This window comes from Xenopus laevis, chromosome 1L (assembly GCF_017654675.1).
Source record: "Xenopus laevis strain J_2021 chromosome 1L, Xenopus_laevis_v10.1, whole genome shotgun sequence".
Taxonomy (NCBI): domain Eukaryota; kingdom Metazoa; phylum Chordata; class Amphibia; order Anura; family Pipidae; genus Xenopus; species Xenopus laevis.
In genome coordinates this window covers 145202835-145219885 of record NC_054371.1, presented here as the reverse complement: position 1 = coordinate 145219885, position 17051 = coordinate 145202835, and the positions used below count along the sequence as shown (strand labels likewise).

At 35.9% G+C, this 17051-nt stretch overlaps 1 protein-coding gene across 2 annotated transcripts in view; it reads right to left on the bottom strand.

The window, feature by feature from the left end:
* The window catches only part of frmd3.L (FERM domain containing 3 L homeolog), a 127369-nt gene that overhangs the window by 12941 nt on the left and 97377 nt on the right, over positions 1-17051 (bottom strand). For both annotated transcript variants that reach the window (XM_041564402.1, XM_018258936.2), the window contains exons 6-11: positions 12058-12181; positions 8804-8891; positions 7670-7758; positions 6522-6585; positions 2652-2740; positions 197-271 (exon numbers count right to left, since the gene is read on the bottom strand). In XM_041564402.1, the coding sequence (XP_041420336.1) occupies positions 197-271; positions 2652-2740; positions 6522-6585; positions 7670-7758; positions 8804-8891; positions 12058-12181 (529 nt within the window). The remainder of the gene's footprint in view (positions 1-196; positions 272-2651; positions 2741-6521; positions 6586-7669; positions 7759-8803; positions 8892-12057; positions 12182-17051) is intronic.

The following is a 17051-nucleotide window of genomic DNA, read 5'->3' as shown; positions in this document are numbered from 1 at the left end:
CAATGTTTTAAAGTAACAAAGAAATAATAGTGATCCATTTTCAGTCCCCTTTATCTACAGAAGGAATAGTTTGCAAAAAGAACAGTACTCTCTTTGTTAGTTTAACTGTTAGCCTTCCATTGGAAATTGATTTTCCTGCTCTCAAATCATATGGCAAGTGAACACAAAACTACATACACAGATAAATAACACTTACCAATATCGAAATCGGCTTCCTTTAAAAAAGATATTGCTGCTCGTTACTGTCTTTACTTGACTTGATTTTGCATACCTAAATAAACACAAATTGACAAGAGGCTTCACTAGATCAGCGCTTTTTACGAAATAAAGAAGTGAAGATGTTATCTGGGGTGTGAGTTAAAGGTACATGCAATTGATAGCAAAGATTTTCAGAGCTTCAATACCAGGTGCAGAAGCCAGTAGTAGTAGACGTAGTATTGTTGTGTTTTTTATTCAATGTAAGACATCTGAGACACTAAAACAGTGTAAAAGCATATGGCTTGATTGTTGTAAATAATAATTAAAAATTGCATGATTTCCATAAATTTATAAAAATGAAAACAATTTCATTGCACGTTAAATTGTGGCCTTGTTAAAGCAGCTACCAATATACATTTCAGATTTTTCATTTACCATTTCCTTGGGGACAACTCCAAGAAACGATTTACCTTTTAGCTGGCCATGAGCTTTATGACGCAAGATAGCTGACCTTGAGGGATGTGAACATCTGAGCAGATCAATTACTACTCCAAGATGAAAGCACTAAGATTATAGCAAATTAGCAGGATCCCATAGGTCTACATTGATTTAATAATACTTTCATACTGATATGCTATCACAGGACATGATTGAAGTATTGTACTATAGGGGGTTGATGAACATAAACAACTAATAAAGAATAGAATATTCCACAAAATAATGCAATCATCCTCTGAGCATCACCTTGAAGAATGCTATAGCATAAGCATATCCTCACTATTTCACAAGTGGAAGTTGGTCAGTTCAGTAAGTTTAATACAGAAAATATTCTCAGATGGAGGGCACTCTAATATAAAGTATATGCAATATTATTAACTTATGGGTGCAAATAAAGCCCAAAAGAAGCCCCCATATAAGGCCAAACACAGAATAATGTTAGCAAAAAAGGGCCTGCACTCCAAATAAATAGATAGACCAAGTGGTATTTGAATAGTCATATATTTATATATTTAAAAAGAAATACATGCATAATACAGGGCAAAAAACTTGCCAGAAGATATCACAGAAAATCAATTATACATACCACTTAAAATATGGTCAAACAGCCGAAACGTCGGGGTGATTCTCCTCTCAGGGCAGGTGTATCCGCTTTCTTTTTCATATTGCTGTTTGACCATATTTTAAGTTGTATGTATAATTGATTTTCTGTGATATCTTCTGGCATGTTTTTTGGCCTGTATTATGCATGTATTTCTTTTTAAATATATAAATTATGACTATTCAAATACCACTTGGTCTATCTATTTATTTGGAGTGCAGGCCATTTTTTGCTAACATTATTCAGTAAGTTTAATACATTCAGGGAAAAGGTTTGGCTTTTTTTCCTTTAAAGGATAAGTAAACCTTAAAAATAAGTGAATGTAAAATTGATGAGGGTGCTATACTAAGAACTTTTGCTGGTCTGATGTTCTTCTGGTTAGAAAAGATTTGAGAAAGGTTTCTAATTTATTTGCTAACCAGAAGAACATCAGATCAGCCCTCTTTCTTTCTCCTGACAACTTCCTTGACTACTTGGTGGCCAGACTGGTTGGAAAATGACCAGCAGATGGTGCTGTTGGAACAAAATTCATTAATGTTAACAGAGCATGTATCCTTTAATATCCTGGAATTAAAAATAAATCAATAATGAATGTACATTGCAAAAGTGCTTCGAATAGCACCCTCATCCATGCTACATATTCAGCATTATTCCAGGGTTAAATTAACCACAATCCTATAACCCAAAGCACAAATCAACAGTTAGATTTAAATCCAACATCTGACTGCTACTGTGGATTACATTAGTTTATAGAACTTTGTTTTCAGGAAAATCTATAAGTTTCCCCCCACTGATTCTAAACTATTGTCTTCATTATAATTATTCGTATATTTAAACAAAATATATATATTCTGCAGTAAATGCAACCAACATATACAGTATATGAGACTTGTCTGGGAAATATATACCAGTGGCTCAATGTATACACCATGTATATTTGTGTATTAAACACTTGTGCTAATTATATTATACTTATATTAAAAGAAAGTGATTTGACCAGCTACATGGATGATATTTCCTTTTAGTTCAGCAGAGGAACAGGGGTTATTATGTACACAATTATATCAATAAGTAACTGGGGCTTATTTATAAACAGTGGGCAAATTTTTACCAATTTTGTAATCAGTTATTAGCATGTTTCAGCCTACTACAAGTTAGATACTGATAGCAATCATCTGATTGGGCAAATTTGCACCTGGGCAGTAACCAGTGACAACCAAGGTTTATAAATGACCCCCACTGGGTTGAATAACCCATGCTCAATGTTTGCTGGCAGAAATAGAAAAGAAACTTGCATCAATAAATACAGTAAACTCACTATTAAGGTATCAACCGTCAAAATAAAACAACTTACTTGTAAAAGGCTTGATTTTCAACCCCACATTTCCATAGATGCTTACAGGCTGCTGGTGTCGAGGTATGGTAAGTTAGAATGTTTTTTTTCTGGTGGACCAAGAGAAAATGCATTAAAGTAATATAGAAAAGTAGGTGCGAAGAATCAAAATAGTGTAATGAGTTCTTAAAAGAAAGTAACTGAATACTGAGTAGCTTAATCAAATGAATATATTTTGCATTTTCAAAGGAGTAGGAATACTTTTAATGAATCTGATTTTATATATATATATATATATATATATATATATATATATATATATATATATATATATATATATATATATATATGGGATCCGTTATCCAGAAAGCTCCAAATTACAGTCCCCAATAAACTCTATTTTATCCAAATAATACATATTTTTAAAATGATTTCCTTTTTCTCTGTAATAATAAAACAGTAGCTTGTACTTGATCCAAACTTAGATATATTTAATCTGTATTGAAAAAACAGCCTATTGGGTTTATTAAATGTTTACATGATTATTTAGTAGACTTAAGGTATGAAGAGCCAAATGGGTAACATCCCCCTCTTAAACATTATATCGTCTGACTTAGTTGCAAGCTCCAATTCCTTCTATTGCATTAAAGCTATTCTTATTATTGGCCCACTTTGACAATAAAATGATGTTTTATTGCTAGCAGTTTTACATAAGTACAGTGTTAATGGAAGCGCCATAAACACTAATCATACTTAATGAACTCCTCAAAGAATGGAAAATATATTTAGAAAAATCAATATTTATTGGCAAGTGGTAATAAAGATATTCAGGTGAAATGAGGAGCTGATCAAGGGATTACTACATTTTTCAGCCTACTACTCACTGTGCAATAATCAATATAACACAATTCTGGCCTTTCCTTTTCATTATTTCAATTTTAGGTGACTGATTTATAATTCTTTCCAAATGGATTGTAATCTCTCATGGCTTCCTATACTCATGCACATATGTGCGGTTTAGTTTCTTCAATTAAGGATTCAATACACATATATAATGCTGTCAGTACTATTAGTATGTGGCAGTGATTAATAAGCTATGGTTCCACAAGGATTTTGCTGCGGCAATAAATTCTCTGAGTCTAATTGTACAGAATATAAACCACTTTGGACTAGGGTCACATTTCCTATGCTTTGGCCATATTTATAAAGCTGTGTAAAAAAAAAGTGGTGTTTGAATACAGTTTCCCAAATACTCATAAAGTTGTGTAGTGATTTTGTGTTGCTGAGAGAAAACTTCTGCTATTTAAAGGGCACTACCACATCTAAATTGTTTCCCTTTCCAGAGGTGCGCTGACCCCATCTAAAAAAAACAAATGCTCCGTACAGCTACAAATTTATGTTTATTGCTACTTTTAATTACTCATCTTTTTTCCTATTCATAGTTTGGTCTTTTATTCATGGTGCATGGTTGCTACAGTAATTTGGACCCTAGCAACCAGACTGCTAAAACTGCAAACTGGAGAGCTACTGAATAAAGAGCTAAATAACTCAGAAACCACAAAATAAAAAACAATTGCCAATTGTCTCAGAATATCGCGCTCTACGTCATACTAAAAGTTAATTTAAAGGGGATCAACCCCTTTTATAGATAAAGTATTTAATACAGGCATATTCTTGTGTGTGGCCAAATTATACTAGAGCAGGGGTCAGCAACCTTTACTATCAAAAGAGCCATTTTGCCCCCTCTTCCACTATAGAAAAATAGTCTGGAGCCGCAAAACACAGATTATAAACTTTTAAAAGTTTTAAACTTTTTTAAATTTTAACTGTTACAACAACAGAAAACAACAAACAGAACTGCAGTGTGTTTGTGTAGGCCTACTTTGAAATAAATTAAACACTGAATAGCCTTATTAAATGCTACTGTTCTCATCTGTTTAATGTAAATTCTGTTTCTGAAGTTCAGTGCTGATCTTCCCTCTATTGTCTTGAGTGTGTGACCGAGGTAAGGACCATGATGAATCACAGAGACGGAACTAGGTGGGGGCGGGCCCTGGTGCGGGCCATGCAGCCGGGCCCCGCCCCCCACCCTCTTCCGTGCAGTGCTGCAGCCGCTGCAGTGGGCGCGTGACTGCCGGGGGGTCCTGGCTCAATTGCTCCCCCTGCTCCCCCGGTAGTCTCTCCACTGATGAATCATCTTGTTGCTACTCGGTCTTGCCTGTCACTCATGGGACGTCTATACAACCCTCACACCTGCTGGCGGATTCCTGAGTGTGTGACTGCAGTAAGCTAACAGTTAACTTACCACAGTCACACACTCAAGCAGCTGCCAGCAGGTGCGAGGGATGTATAGCTGAGCCGTAGCAAGCAGGATAAAGAGCCGCATGAGGCTCCGGAGCCTCAGGTTGCCTACCCCTGTACTAGAGCTTAGTGATCTATCCCTTCTCAATTACTTGAGGTAGTGTAGCAAAAACATCAAAATAACTAGTAACTTTTAGCTTTGTTTAGATTAAAGCAAAGCTCAAAATGACAGTGGGGTTTATGTAACTATGAATTGAGCACATGTATGGTGCTACCATGCAGTTGTGCACATTTGGTCTGTGCATTATTCTAAATGTGCTAGACAAAATCTTTGTAGGACAGGGCCCTCTGTAATGCCACAAAGTAGTAAAACCAAAGAGCAGCACATGGCAGAACAACAAATAGTTAAGTAGCAGTTTGTAGCTAGTTACTAAATCCTGTATCCATATCAGGCATAGGTCTATTGACTTGGGTGCAACATGTTTGTAAACTGGTTTCTGATTGGAAGTTTATATCCACAACAGGATTGGTTAGCATTTCTTTTCATAGTGTATGTCTTGTGTATATTTATGTAAATCTGTTAATCAAGCCTATGATTAAGCGCCACTTGGTGGCAGAAACACATAAGGATGTAAAGATTTGTAATACACAATAGTATTAGTTGCAAATCTTTTTAACCTCAGCCCAGTTTGTGCTAGCTTTTTTGTTTTGGATTCCTTGGGTGCAGTGTGCAAAGAAAATACAGTGGAATAATGCATCTCCTTAATAAATGACCCCAGCAACCTTAGTCTTAAGCTAGATAGTGTGCACTACACACCAAAATAGATAGAATGCAATTTACAATGAGTTAGTGCAATCCATCTCTCATTCTCCTTTCATTGATTATAAATCATTGCATTATGCACTGTCATAGCTGTTCTTATTATAACCAAAGACCAGTCTGTTCTGCTGAGAACATTCAGGGCACATATATTTCTCTCCCTGTTTTAGTGATATAATCCTGCACTCATTTTATGTATATACTTTACTGTTTAAAGCATTGAATCACGGGAAAAAAATATTGTTCATTCCCAATGTCATGATACAGGCCTGTAAGAGTTAATAACACTCTTAATAAAAATAGATAATAATTTTACACGTCTGTTTGGGAAACGGCTCTTTGAGTTCCTGTTCTACATCAATACGGTGATCCACAATTTGTTGTCTCTGCTGGTTTTATGACTTGTATGAAGGGATGAGTACACAGCTTAGATGGGACACTGAGTTAGGAGATACAGCAACTGCCATATTTAAATTTTAGGTGCTTTTTAAAAAGCTTTGGTTTGGATTATTGCCAGCTTTCTTTCACAAAGTGTCAACAAAGTGCATTTTCAGGACTTATACTAAGGAATTGGGATATTTCTGAGTCATTTTCATGGTTTTGTTTTTCTTGGAGCATTCATTACACTTCTCTATTATTCTTATCAAACTGGATGCACTTAAGCTTGTGCTGACAAATATGTATTTTAACAAGAGTTTAATTACAACAAAATACACGGGCCATTAATCTAAGCTGTAGCCAGAACAGATCTGCATAAACAACACACCTACCTCCTTCTGCATTGCAACAACGTGAAAAGTCTTTCCATCGAACTTCAGTTTGCAGATATCTGGCCTACAGAACAACAAAATGCAATGTATAACAACCAATTGTAGAAGATAATCTGCAAAATTACTTACTCTGGATTTTATGGCAAAAGGGGAAGTTGTGCTCACCACTCTACTATTTTAAATGATTAACAGGGGTTGCAATGATGGTGTGACCACAAAGATCATATATACTAAGACAAGAAATCCTCTGCATTCACCCCTGCGAAATACTGTATGCATGTGAAATATGTATGTTAACTAGTAGAATTATTTACCAACCAGATAAAAGTGAGTGGAGTACTTGCAAACCAGAGATGACTTTGATGAAGCTGACCAGCTTCAATATATTGAAATATATAGAAAAAATTCATGCTTTGCTTTTAAGAGGCACTTTTAAGTAGCTTAAAGGAGAAATCCTAACCCATCCTCAGCTTTCCTTCCACTGCTTCCCCTCCAAGCTCCCTTACCACAACATCTATTTTGTTCAAAAGTTCCCCTGGGTGCTGACCTGCCATAAATCAGCAGAGTTGCACAGAGGAGTCCCCTGACTTCTGATCCTCTTCTGTCAGTTCTCCAATACGGATCTTGCGGGAGCATGCACAGTCAGATCTTGTGGGAGCACATATAGTCAAAGCCGATTCAGGACATAGATTCACCTGTGCATGCTCTTCCAAATATCCGTGTTGGCAAACTAACAGGAGAGGATCAGAAGGCATGGGAAGATGGCGCCTCTGCACTCCACTGCACAGCTCTACAGATTTATGATAGATCAACACACAGGGACACTTTTAAACTGAATAGCTGTTGCAGAGATGGAGCATGGAGAGGGGACAGTAGATCGGGGCTGATAATGGGCTAGGATTTAGTTCTCCTTTAATATTAGTTTTTTAATTAAGACATTATGTTTAATGTCTTAATATACTGAAATTAGTAAATAGAGAATAAATAGAGAGGATCTCTTGTCTTTGTCTGTAGATTGAGAGACACCCAAAATGCTACAATCTAAACTGATTTCAGATTCTATATTTGTGTCTGTATTGACACAAATATTGAATGCATTGTTTTAAACTGTATCTTCAATAAAGTGGAAGTACAGTAACATTCCTTACCATTTTATCAGGTGTATTCGTTTATTACCCTGAAAAACGACAAAGCCCGCAGCAGTGTATCCGAGAAATGTAGTGGTCCCTGTAGAATCCTTAAAAGAAACCAATGAAAGGAAGAAGGTGGGCAAATTGGTAGATTTAGAATCTAAATACTTTTTACAGTGATTTCCTGCACTACAGATTTAGTTTTCTGATGCATTAAAAGAGAAGGATAGGTCAAATCGATGGGGGTTGGGGGTGCTGAATCATATCCCCTAAAGATTATTATGACTTACCTGATACCCAGGGCTGGTGCTCCTGTTAGCAGAAAACTGCACCGGCCCAGGGCACTTGCAAGCGAGTGATCCTCTTCCTCCCAGGAAGCAGACTTTTTTTTTGCTAAAGGCTGTTTTTTTAATTCTATTGTGCATGCCCACCTGTGCGAAGAAAGAGGAAAGGAAGAGGATCGCTCACTCACTAGTGCCCCAGGCCCATGCAGTTTTCTGCTAAGAGGAACACCAGCCCAGGGTATCAGGTAATCCTTGTGTGGGGGGGGGGGGTTCTAACATTTGGCACCTAACTTAGATTGGAGCTTTCATTCTCACTTTAAGGGAACAGCCTATGCAGAGTGTTATGTAACAAAAGTCAGAAAGTGTGCAACTGCTCTAGCTTTCCCTAGCAACCAAACCGTGGTAGCATTTCCTGGCCACTTACCACTTCTTTAAAACATTTCATTAGTTGCTACAGGTTATTAAACCAGGTGTAAAGGTTGTGACTTTTATTATTAGTTTATGATACCAAATGCTATAAAGTATCAATGCAACAAAAAAAACAGATGGCTGCAAGAAGAAGCAGCTGCAACTGAAGTACTGCTAGATCGCCTTTAGCAAACTGTGACATGTACAGCATCACCTTGGTGATTTAGTTTACAGAATATGCGATTAGTGGGACAGCCAACGGTATGATAGCATTTTATAAGCATCATCATTTTCACAGTTATGTAGGTTCACTGGAAACCATTTTCTACGCCAGCAGATGCAAAAAGAAACTCAAGTTATCTTGAATAAGAACGGATACATTTGTAAAGCATAATTGCCTCACCTTTAACATGAAGGAAGATCTGATTTATAGGATTTATCTGAGGAAGAGCTGTGTTACCTTGCAGGGATGTGGGTCAACCCCATATGTCTCCAAGGAATGTGCTTTCAGCAGCAAATTAAATTCAGAAACAGTCGAACTCTGACCTCTGTAATGTTGGGAAAGGAGGTGTAAAATGTCACTGGTGTTTGCTTACAGTACTCAAAGTAATTCAAATAAATAATATTCTCTTCATTGCTTACATATCACCAAACTACTGCATTTGCATACTAATATACAATGCAATATAATTTAATATTCTTTCGTCTTTACAGTATACATGGTCATATGTGACTGTTTCAAACACTGTTTGGCAGGAACCCGCTGTGACTTGTGAGTTGCCGCCAAACAGTGTTTTTAAGCTGGTTGTTTCGTTTTCTATTGCACTTTGACAAATGCTGTTGTTACAGACAAAACATTTTTTATTTTCACTTTAAGACCTGACAGTGCCACCTCTTCAAATGATTTCTATGTAACCACAGCGTGGACTTCGCCCAGGCGCCATTGTTTGGATTGTACTGGGATCCTACATTCTATATAGATAGACTGTATATATAAATAGTAGGCAGAGACCAGCACTGGGCTGGGCACAGTTTATTAACTAATCAAGATACAATTAAAGATCTGTGCCACAGGCTTTGAAAAAACAAATAACAGAACCTAGTGCAGTATTGTTGATATTCAGTAATACACTAATCTGTGTGTGTCTTGAACCATAGAAAGTCTATGCACAGATTTTTTTGTGTGTGTTTTAAAATGCTATTGTGATTTCTACAAGGTGCTTTCTCCAAAATAAAATTATAATAAAGTCAAACAAAGTGCTTTTAGTGCTTGCTTCAAAAAGTAAAATGAATTAAAATAAAGCGCAATGGTGTTTTCTTCAATCAGTAAAAATCAGAGTTATTTGTTTTTTTCCATAGCCTGTGGCACTGATCTTTAATTGTATCTTGATTTGTTGATCCAGTGGAGGAACTGTGAAAAAGTTAGGCAAAGGAAAAAATTCTGAGGGTTTACCTTTGCTTTAAATCTTGCAAATATCTGTTGTTGCTGCAATTGTAACTCTGTTATAAAGTTTATTAACTAGCTCACACAGCCCTGCAGCATTATAAGACTCAGTAGTTATGGGGGTTATTTATCAATGTATAAATTTTAGAGTTATGTATTTTTTAGACCTCAAATGAACTCGAATGAACTCACAACTCGAATGGTTACTTATTTAAGAAAAAACGCAAAAGGAAAAAACTTGAATCAGCGAGTTCGGGCTTAACAACCCAAAAACTCAAATTGATAGAGTTTTCCGCAGGAAAAAACTGGAATCACTCAAATTGTTTGTGTTTTTGGGCAAAACCCACTGAAAAAAATTTGAACATTAACAACTTCAAATGGTTCAAGGGACCTCTGCCATTGACTTCTACACGACCTTGACAGGTTTTAGATGGTGTAATTTCGGGTTCAATCTATTTACAGGGTCTGGGTATAATAAATCTTGAAAAATTTTAGTTTTGCGGGGGGGAAACTTGAATTTTTTTTCTCAAAAATAACCTTGCAAAGTGGAATGTTTAGTGGAAAACACAACTGGAACCTTAATAAATCTGCCAGTAAATGTCCAGGAGAAATAGAGAGGAAAAGTGCCACCCATGGAATGCCTCTAGCTAAAAAACAGCCACTATCGACAGCCGCAGATCCTAGGATGGAGGCAAAGAGAGTCTCACTGAGAAAGAGGCAAACACAGAGCCAGCTAGTGCTAGGCTATGCCATACAATTTGTTTACACTAGGAGCAAGAAAGCTATATTGCCATGACTCAAGCTATTTAATAAAATGAAGCTCCACCAAGAGGTTACATCTATTGCACACTAGCGTACAAACTCAAGTGTAAGTACAAAGGGTCACAGTAGGGTAGAGCATTCACTGTGTGACGAAGCAGTAAAAAACCCTTCACCTATACCAAACACAAGGGCCCATCAGATATAGAGTGCTCTGTGTAACCTATGCTCTGCTTGATGTAACTAGGGGCAGCTAAAATAGATATCCAGTATAGGACCTTCACTAACGTAGTCCTTTTGAGTTGCTGCAATCCATTTTACCTTTGCTATATATCTTTCCCAAGGAGATGTAACTTTTTCCTGTTGGCTGTGGTGGCATGTATTTTTTAGAGCTAGGAGGAATGCTGTAATTCTGCAGTGAACTCGAGAGGATTTCTGCCACCATTGCTCAAAACCTCAAAGCTTCTTGACAGATCCACCAAGTATGGATGAATACTCCTCTAATAATCCTCTCTCCACAGAATGGAAGGCACAGAAATATTCACTTTTCTTATTTTACTTCTTACGAAGTACACCTGCTTGTATTAGATTTGCAGTTCCTATGTTATTATTATTAAGATTTTCATCATGGAAGCAAGTTCCATAAAGCAATTACTAAAGACAATTAATGACTGAGGTAAATGAAACAATATAAGGAAGTCAGATGAGCAGGTCAATCTGGGATTCTATTCAGAGGTACTTCCCTGTTGCTGTCTAGTTTATCAGCTGTAAAACTCTACAAGGGGCCAATCACAATGGCCCTGTCATCTCTTTTATCTACCCATTCATTCTTTCCTTTACTACTTTAAGAATAACTGCTAAAAAAAAGAAGATGGCACCTGTAATGCATAAAATTGAGCTTTATGTGCCTTAACTTTATAAGTGCTCCTCTGCACAATTAAAATAAAAAGTAAAAAAAAGATTGCAATGTCAGAATGAGATTGTTAGTCTAGATTTCTATTATATCATCACACTCTTTGATTAACCTTACTACACTGTGTCTTGAACCAAATATCGTTGTGTATCTACATATTCATGCTTTAAATATATTTATTATGATGTTTTAGTTACTGTATATAATTGTATTTAAAAGAGATCAGCAATTATAGAGAAATCAGGGTAGTGCTGGCACACTGGCAAGAGACTTATTATTATGTGTGCCTTTTATTCCCCAAACCATTACTTTGCTCGTGTGCAGTAATTAAAAATTCCATTCACAAGGGGACACGCAGAAAAGCTGAGGTTTTTACAGATGCCAGGCAACGTGAATAGCCAGACATTGAATAAAAATAAAAAATAAATATGCAGGTCATCTATGCACAAGCCAAGCTGGCCCCATTGAGGTTTAAGTATTGATAAATTGATTTACTTCATTTGTCCGTTACTACGGAGCTTTTAATAATGAAATGATTTGAGGAGCTTTATAGCATTACAGTAGATAAATAGAAAATAAGATACAGGTAAACAATCACCTGAGCTCGTTTTTATGAATTTCCACAATTTTTCTCTCCAACTTCTGTGACTGCTTGGGGAATATCTTGAAGTCGCAGATGTAATTGTCAGGATGCTCATCAGGATCGTAATCTCCAATCTCAGCTGCAGTACAAAAAATTTGGAGAATGTTTGCACAAACAGCTTATTAAGCATTTTATCTGTATAATCATCAAGAACAACGAGGCGTTACCGAGTTCTCAACTGAACTTCTATGAGTGGGAGATCTTCCAAAGAGTATGCAATTATTGATCTAGTTTATTAAAGGGGTAGTTCACTTTTAAATTAACTTTAAGTTTGTTATAGAATGTCCTATTCTTAGCAACTTTCCGGCTGGTCTTCATTATTTATTTATATTTATAGTTTTTTAATTATTTGCCATCATATTCTACATCTTTCCTAGCTTTCATATGTAAGTCATTTTCTGGAGCCCAAAAATTGTTATTAATTATTATTAGTACATTTGAAAATACTTTTTTTCTTTTGCTTATCTTTCTTATGCTATACATATTCCAGTTTCCCATTCAAACCACTGCCTGGTTGCCAAGGTAAACAAAGCCATAGCAACCAGATAGGTGCTCAATTTCCAAATATGAGAGCGGTTGAACAAAATTCTAAATAACTGAAACCCCACAAAAAATAATACAAAATTAAAACCAATTGCAAATTGTCTCAGAATATCTCTCTCTACATCATACTAAATATTAAAGATATACTGACACCAGAAAATAAAATTTTTATATCCATCATAACATTATCTTTGAATGCTATTTATAATTTTGCCATAAAAGTATTTGTCTGATGCTGTTAAATTACCTTTCTTACCCTGATGTCCCTCTATGAGGAAGCTGCCATATTTGTGCAGCAGGAGTCCGTTAGCATTAGAAACTCTAACTGAAAGACTGAAATGGGACAGTCAGGTTGGCAAAACAGTCAGATTTAGGAACTTCAAGTAACAATTACTTACAAAAGCAGAACTATCAGCGAAAAAGATCAACATGACCTATAGGCAACTTAATATTTTGAAAAGAAAAATTTTAGTGTCAGTATCACTTTAATTTAAAGGTGAACAAACCCTTTAATCACAGAACAGAATACACTCTGCTACAGTATTAAAAGGAATCACTCAAACAAAAACATCTGCAGCCCCCACAACAACATCCTGTACTATTATGCATTCAATTCACTGAATTTGCTATGCATAATAATTTATTATTCATAGCTAGGTAGAATATTGACTGAATCTTGTAAAGAATGGGCAGCTAGTTGAAAGCCAGATTAAAGGAGAAGGAAAGGTTAAAATTAAGTAAGCCTTATCAGAAAGGTCCACCTAAATATACCAGTAAACCTGGTAAATGCTGCTCTAAGTCCTGTCAAAAGAAACATATTTCTTTCCTTCTATTGTGTACACATTGGCTTCTGTATCAGACTTCCTGCCTTCAGCTTAAACTTCCTTGCCCCAGGTGTGAGCATGCTCAGTTTGCTCCTTTCCAACCCGCTCACTTCTCTGCTGAAATATAAATGATCAGGGAGAGACTCAGGCAGGAAATTATGTCACACCAAGCTAATACTGCAGCTGCTATCCTAAACAAACAGAGAGTTTCTAGAGCTTTTTACTCAGGTATGGTAAAACATTCTACAGAATAAATATAGCATTCTAGCTTGCACTATTGCAGCTAATCTATTCGCAATAAAATGCCTCCGTAGCTTTCCTTCTCCTTTAATTGTGCACTTACCTTGTTGTCTTTTTTTACTATACAATACTACCATAATAACTGCAATACAACACTTTTCACAACAGACTCCAAGGCCTTACCATGAAAATAGGTGGAATTGAGATATAGTAGGTGAAGCTACTATATATATATATATATATATATATATATATATATATATATATATATATATATATATATATATATATATATATATATATATAATACACAAAAGCCATGAATATCTTGTAAATTATATCCTTATAAACGGTGAGTTCTGATGTCCTCAGTTAGTTACCTCGGAGTTCATCAGTATTATAAGTTACCCCGGAGTTCCATGACCTGTATAAAAACACTCGGCCTTCGGCCTTGTGTTTTTATATGGTCATGAAACTCCTCGGTAACTTATAATATCCTTATATTTTACAAGAGGGGGTACTTTATTCACTATATATTAAATACCATATCAAATAAAGCGCAGAGGTATATGGAGCTCCAAAACACCACTTTGTTTGGAGGTTCTATTTGAATAGTTTGCTGTGAAGTGGTACTTCTGGGTCATATTAAATAATTGTGTCGGTATTCAAGGAGATTCTAAGGGCAGGAGGCAAAGCTATGTATTATTACTGCCATTAACTCTTCTTTTCTCTCAGTTCTCCAATCAATGTATAAATACTGTGATTTAACTTACCATCTACAACGCAGATCTCTGATCCTGGAACTCTCAAAATACTCTACTAGTTCTCTGCCAAAGATCTTCCACTGTTCTTGTTCCAAACAATGTCCTTACGCTAATGTCACACTAGCCTAATCTGAAATTAGCTTTATACACACACACACCACCTTTCTCAGGATAAAACCTATTTCTGGCAAATAAAGTATTGCAATAAGAATAATGGGTAATATATAATCCGCTCTTTGGTGTGAACCACCGAGTATGTTGTCAGAGCCAAAAGAAGTGCTAATTGTGTTTGGAGTAATTGTGGAGACACTTTGGGAGTAATTAAACCGATATAAGACTTGATCTACATCTGGTAACCCACAGTAACCAATTGTCTGATTATCTGGAAACCCGTTATCCAGAAAGCTCTGAATTACTGGAAGGCCATCTCCCATAGACTCCACTTTATCCAAATAATTTAAATTTTTGTACTTGATCCAAACTAAGATATCATTAATCCTTATAAAGGGAAAAAAAATACTATTGGCTTTGTTTGAATGATTTTTCAGGAAGATCCAAATTACGGAAAGATCCATTATCCAGAAAACCCCAGGTCCCAAGCATTCTGGATAACAGGTCCCTTACCTGTACTTTGTATCTCATTGAGAACAGTTACAGAAAAACATTAGCAATCCCCTTTATCTTTTGGAAATATGTTCATAACAGTAGGCTAGTCCTCAGCTGTAGACAGCATCTGGACATAACCATATAGCTTAATCAGACTTTTATAGGTGGTTATAGCCTTACATTTTGTTTCCTTGTTTTATAGATAAGCTTTAGAACTTTTAGACAAAGATTAAAGCAAAAGCAGCAACCTACTTATAAACTGGACTCCAACACAGAAGACAAAGAGCCTACCAGTCTATCTATGAGTAACAGGTAAGTACAAAAAAAACACAGTGTTCTAAGTGACACAGATACAACTGTCAAATACTTAGGGGCAGATTTACTAAGATTCGAGTGAATTTTCGAAGAACAAAAAGTTCGAATTTCTAAGTCATTTTTTGAATACTTCGACCATCGAATAGGATACTACGACTTCAAATTTACTTCGACTCGAAGTAAAAATCGTTCGACTATTCGACCATTCGATGATCAAAGTACTGTCTCTTTAAAAAAAACTTCGACTTCAATACTTCGCCAACTTAAACCTGCCGAAGTGCTTTGTTAGCCTATGGGGACCTTCCAGAGCAATTTTCTAAGTTTTTTTTATATCCGAAGGAAAATTGTATGATAAAATTGTTCGAATCGTATTACGATTGGAATATGATCATACGATGAATAAAATCCTCCAACATCAGATTCGAATGTTGGAGGATTCTATTCGATGGTCGAATTTCGAAGTATTTTCCACTTCAAATTTGACCCTTAATAAATCTGCCCCTTAATAGAGTATTAACAAATTGAAAAAAGAACCACTCAGCCTCTTTCATTGCTTTCTGTCACACCACTGTAATGTAGCATTTTATTTAGTTTATATTCTACTGCTCTGACATTCTTAGTGGACATGAGTGCTAAAATATACCAAGGCTCATTTACATGTTATAATCTTCCTTTGTAACATAAAGGTTATTTAGCAGACATGGCACAGCTGTTGAATTAATAATAACTCTCTGACAGATCACAGCACATTTTAAATCTTTTTTTAAGAACTGGAAGGACAGGAAACATGTGCATAAATTAAATATAAAAGCCAGTTATTTAAGCCACCCCCTTTGTATAGCAATTGCTGGTTGCAAACTGTCTGTTCTAAATACAGATCATGGGGCACAGTAATTTTTCACTATGAATAGAAGTCTTGCTTCTCACAGAAAACATTTAATATTACATAAACCAATATACAGTACCATGCAGTTCAGTGATTTTAGTAACTGTACCAAAACCAAACACAATAATTATATATGCAGCACGCCAGCAAAAACCACAATGACTGCTACTTTTTAATTAAAACTTAAAATGGAATGTTATTTTCAGAGATAACACCAAGGCAGGAAGACTTGTGGAGGAAGCTCACAGTTAATCAGTGTCTTAGGAAATTATGTGCTGCAAGAGAGAGAGAGGGGGAGACTTTATCTAAATATATTTAAAATTAAAACAAAATAACCACTGAGTTTTTATGTGGTCACTAATTACAGTTGTAAGGCTTTTGGGGATAAATCTGAAGAAGCTTTACACATCTAAATGTGACAGTAAACATTCATATTTACAAGGCCGTTAAAGACACCTATGGATTACCGAGATACAGCTTTTCAGTTCATATTATTACATTTATTTGACTGGGCAGAGTTCAAACTGGCCATATAAAGCCATTCAACACTAAAACATGGTCATTCATTGGCACTTCCATCAAAATTGCAGGTATGCTATGGATTTTGAAACCTTGGGAGCTTTTATGATCAGACTCTTTGAATGCTCAGTGGTTCACCTTCAGGTTAACTTTAAGTATGTCATAGAATGGCCTATTCATAGCAACTTTTCACCAGGTCTTCATTTTGTTATAGTTTTCGCCTTCTTCTTCTTTGTAGATTTCAAATGGGGG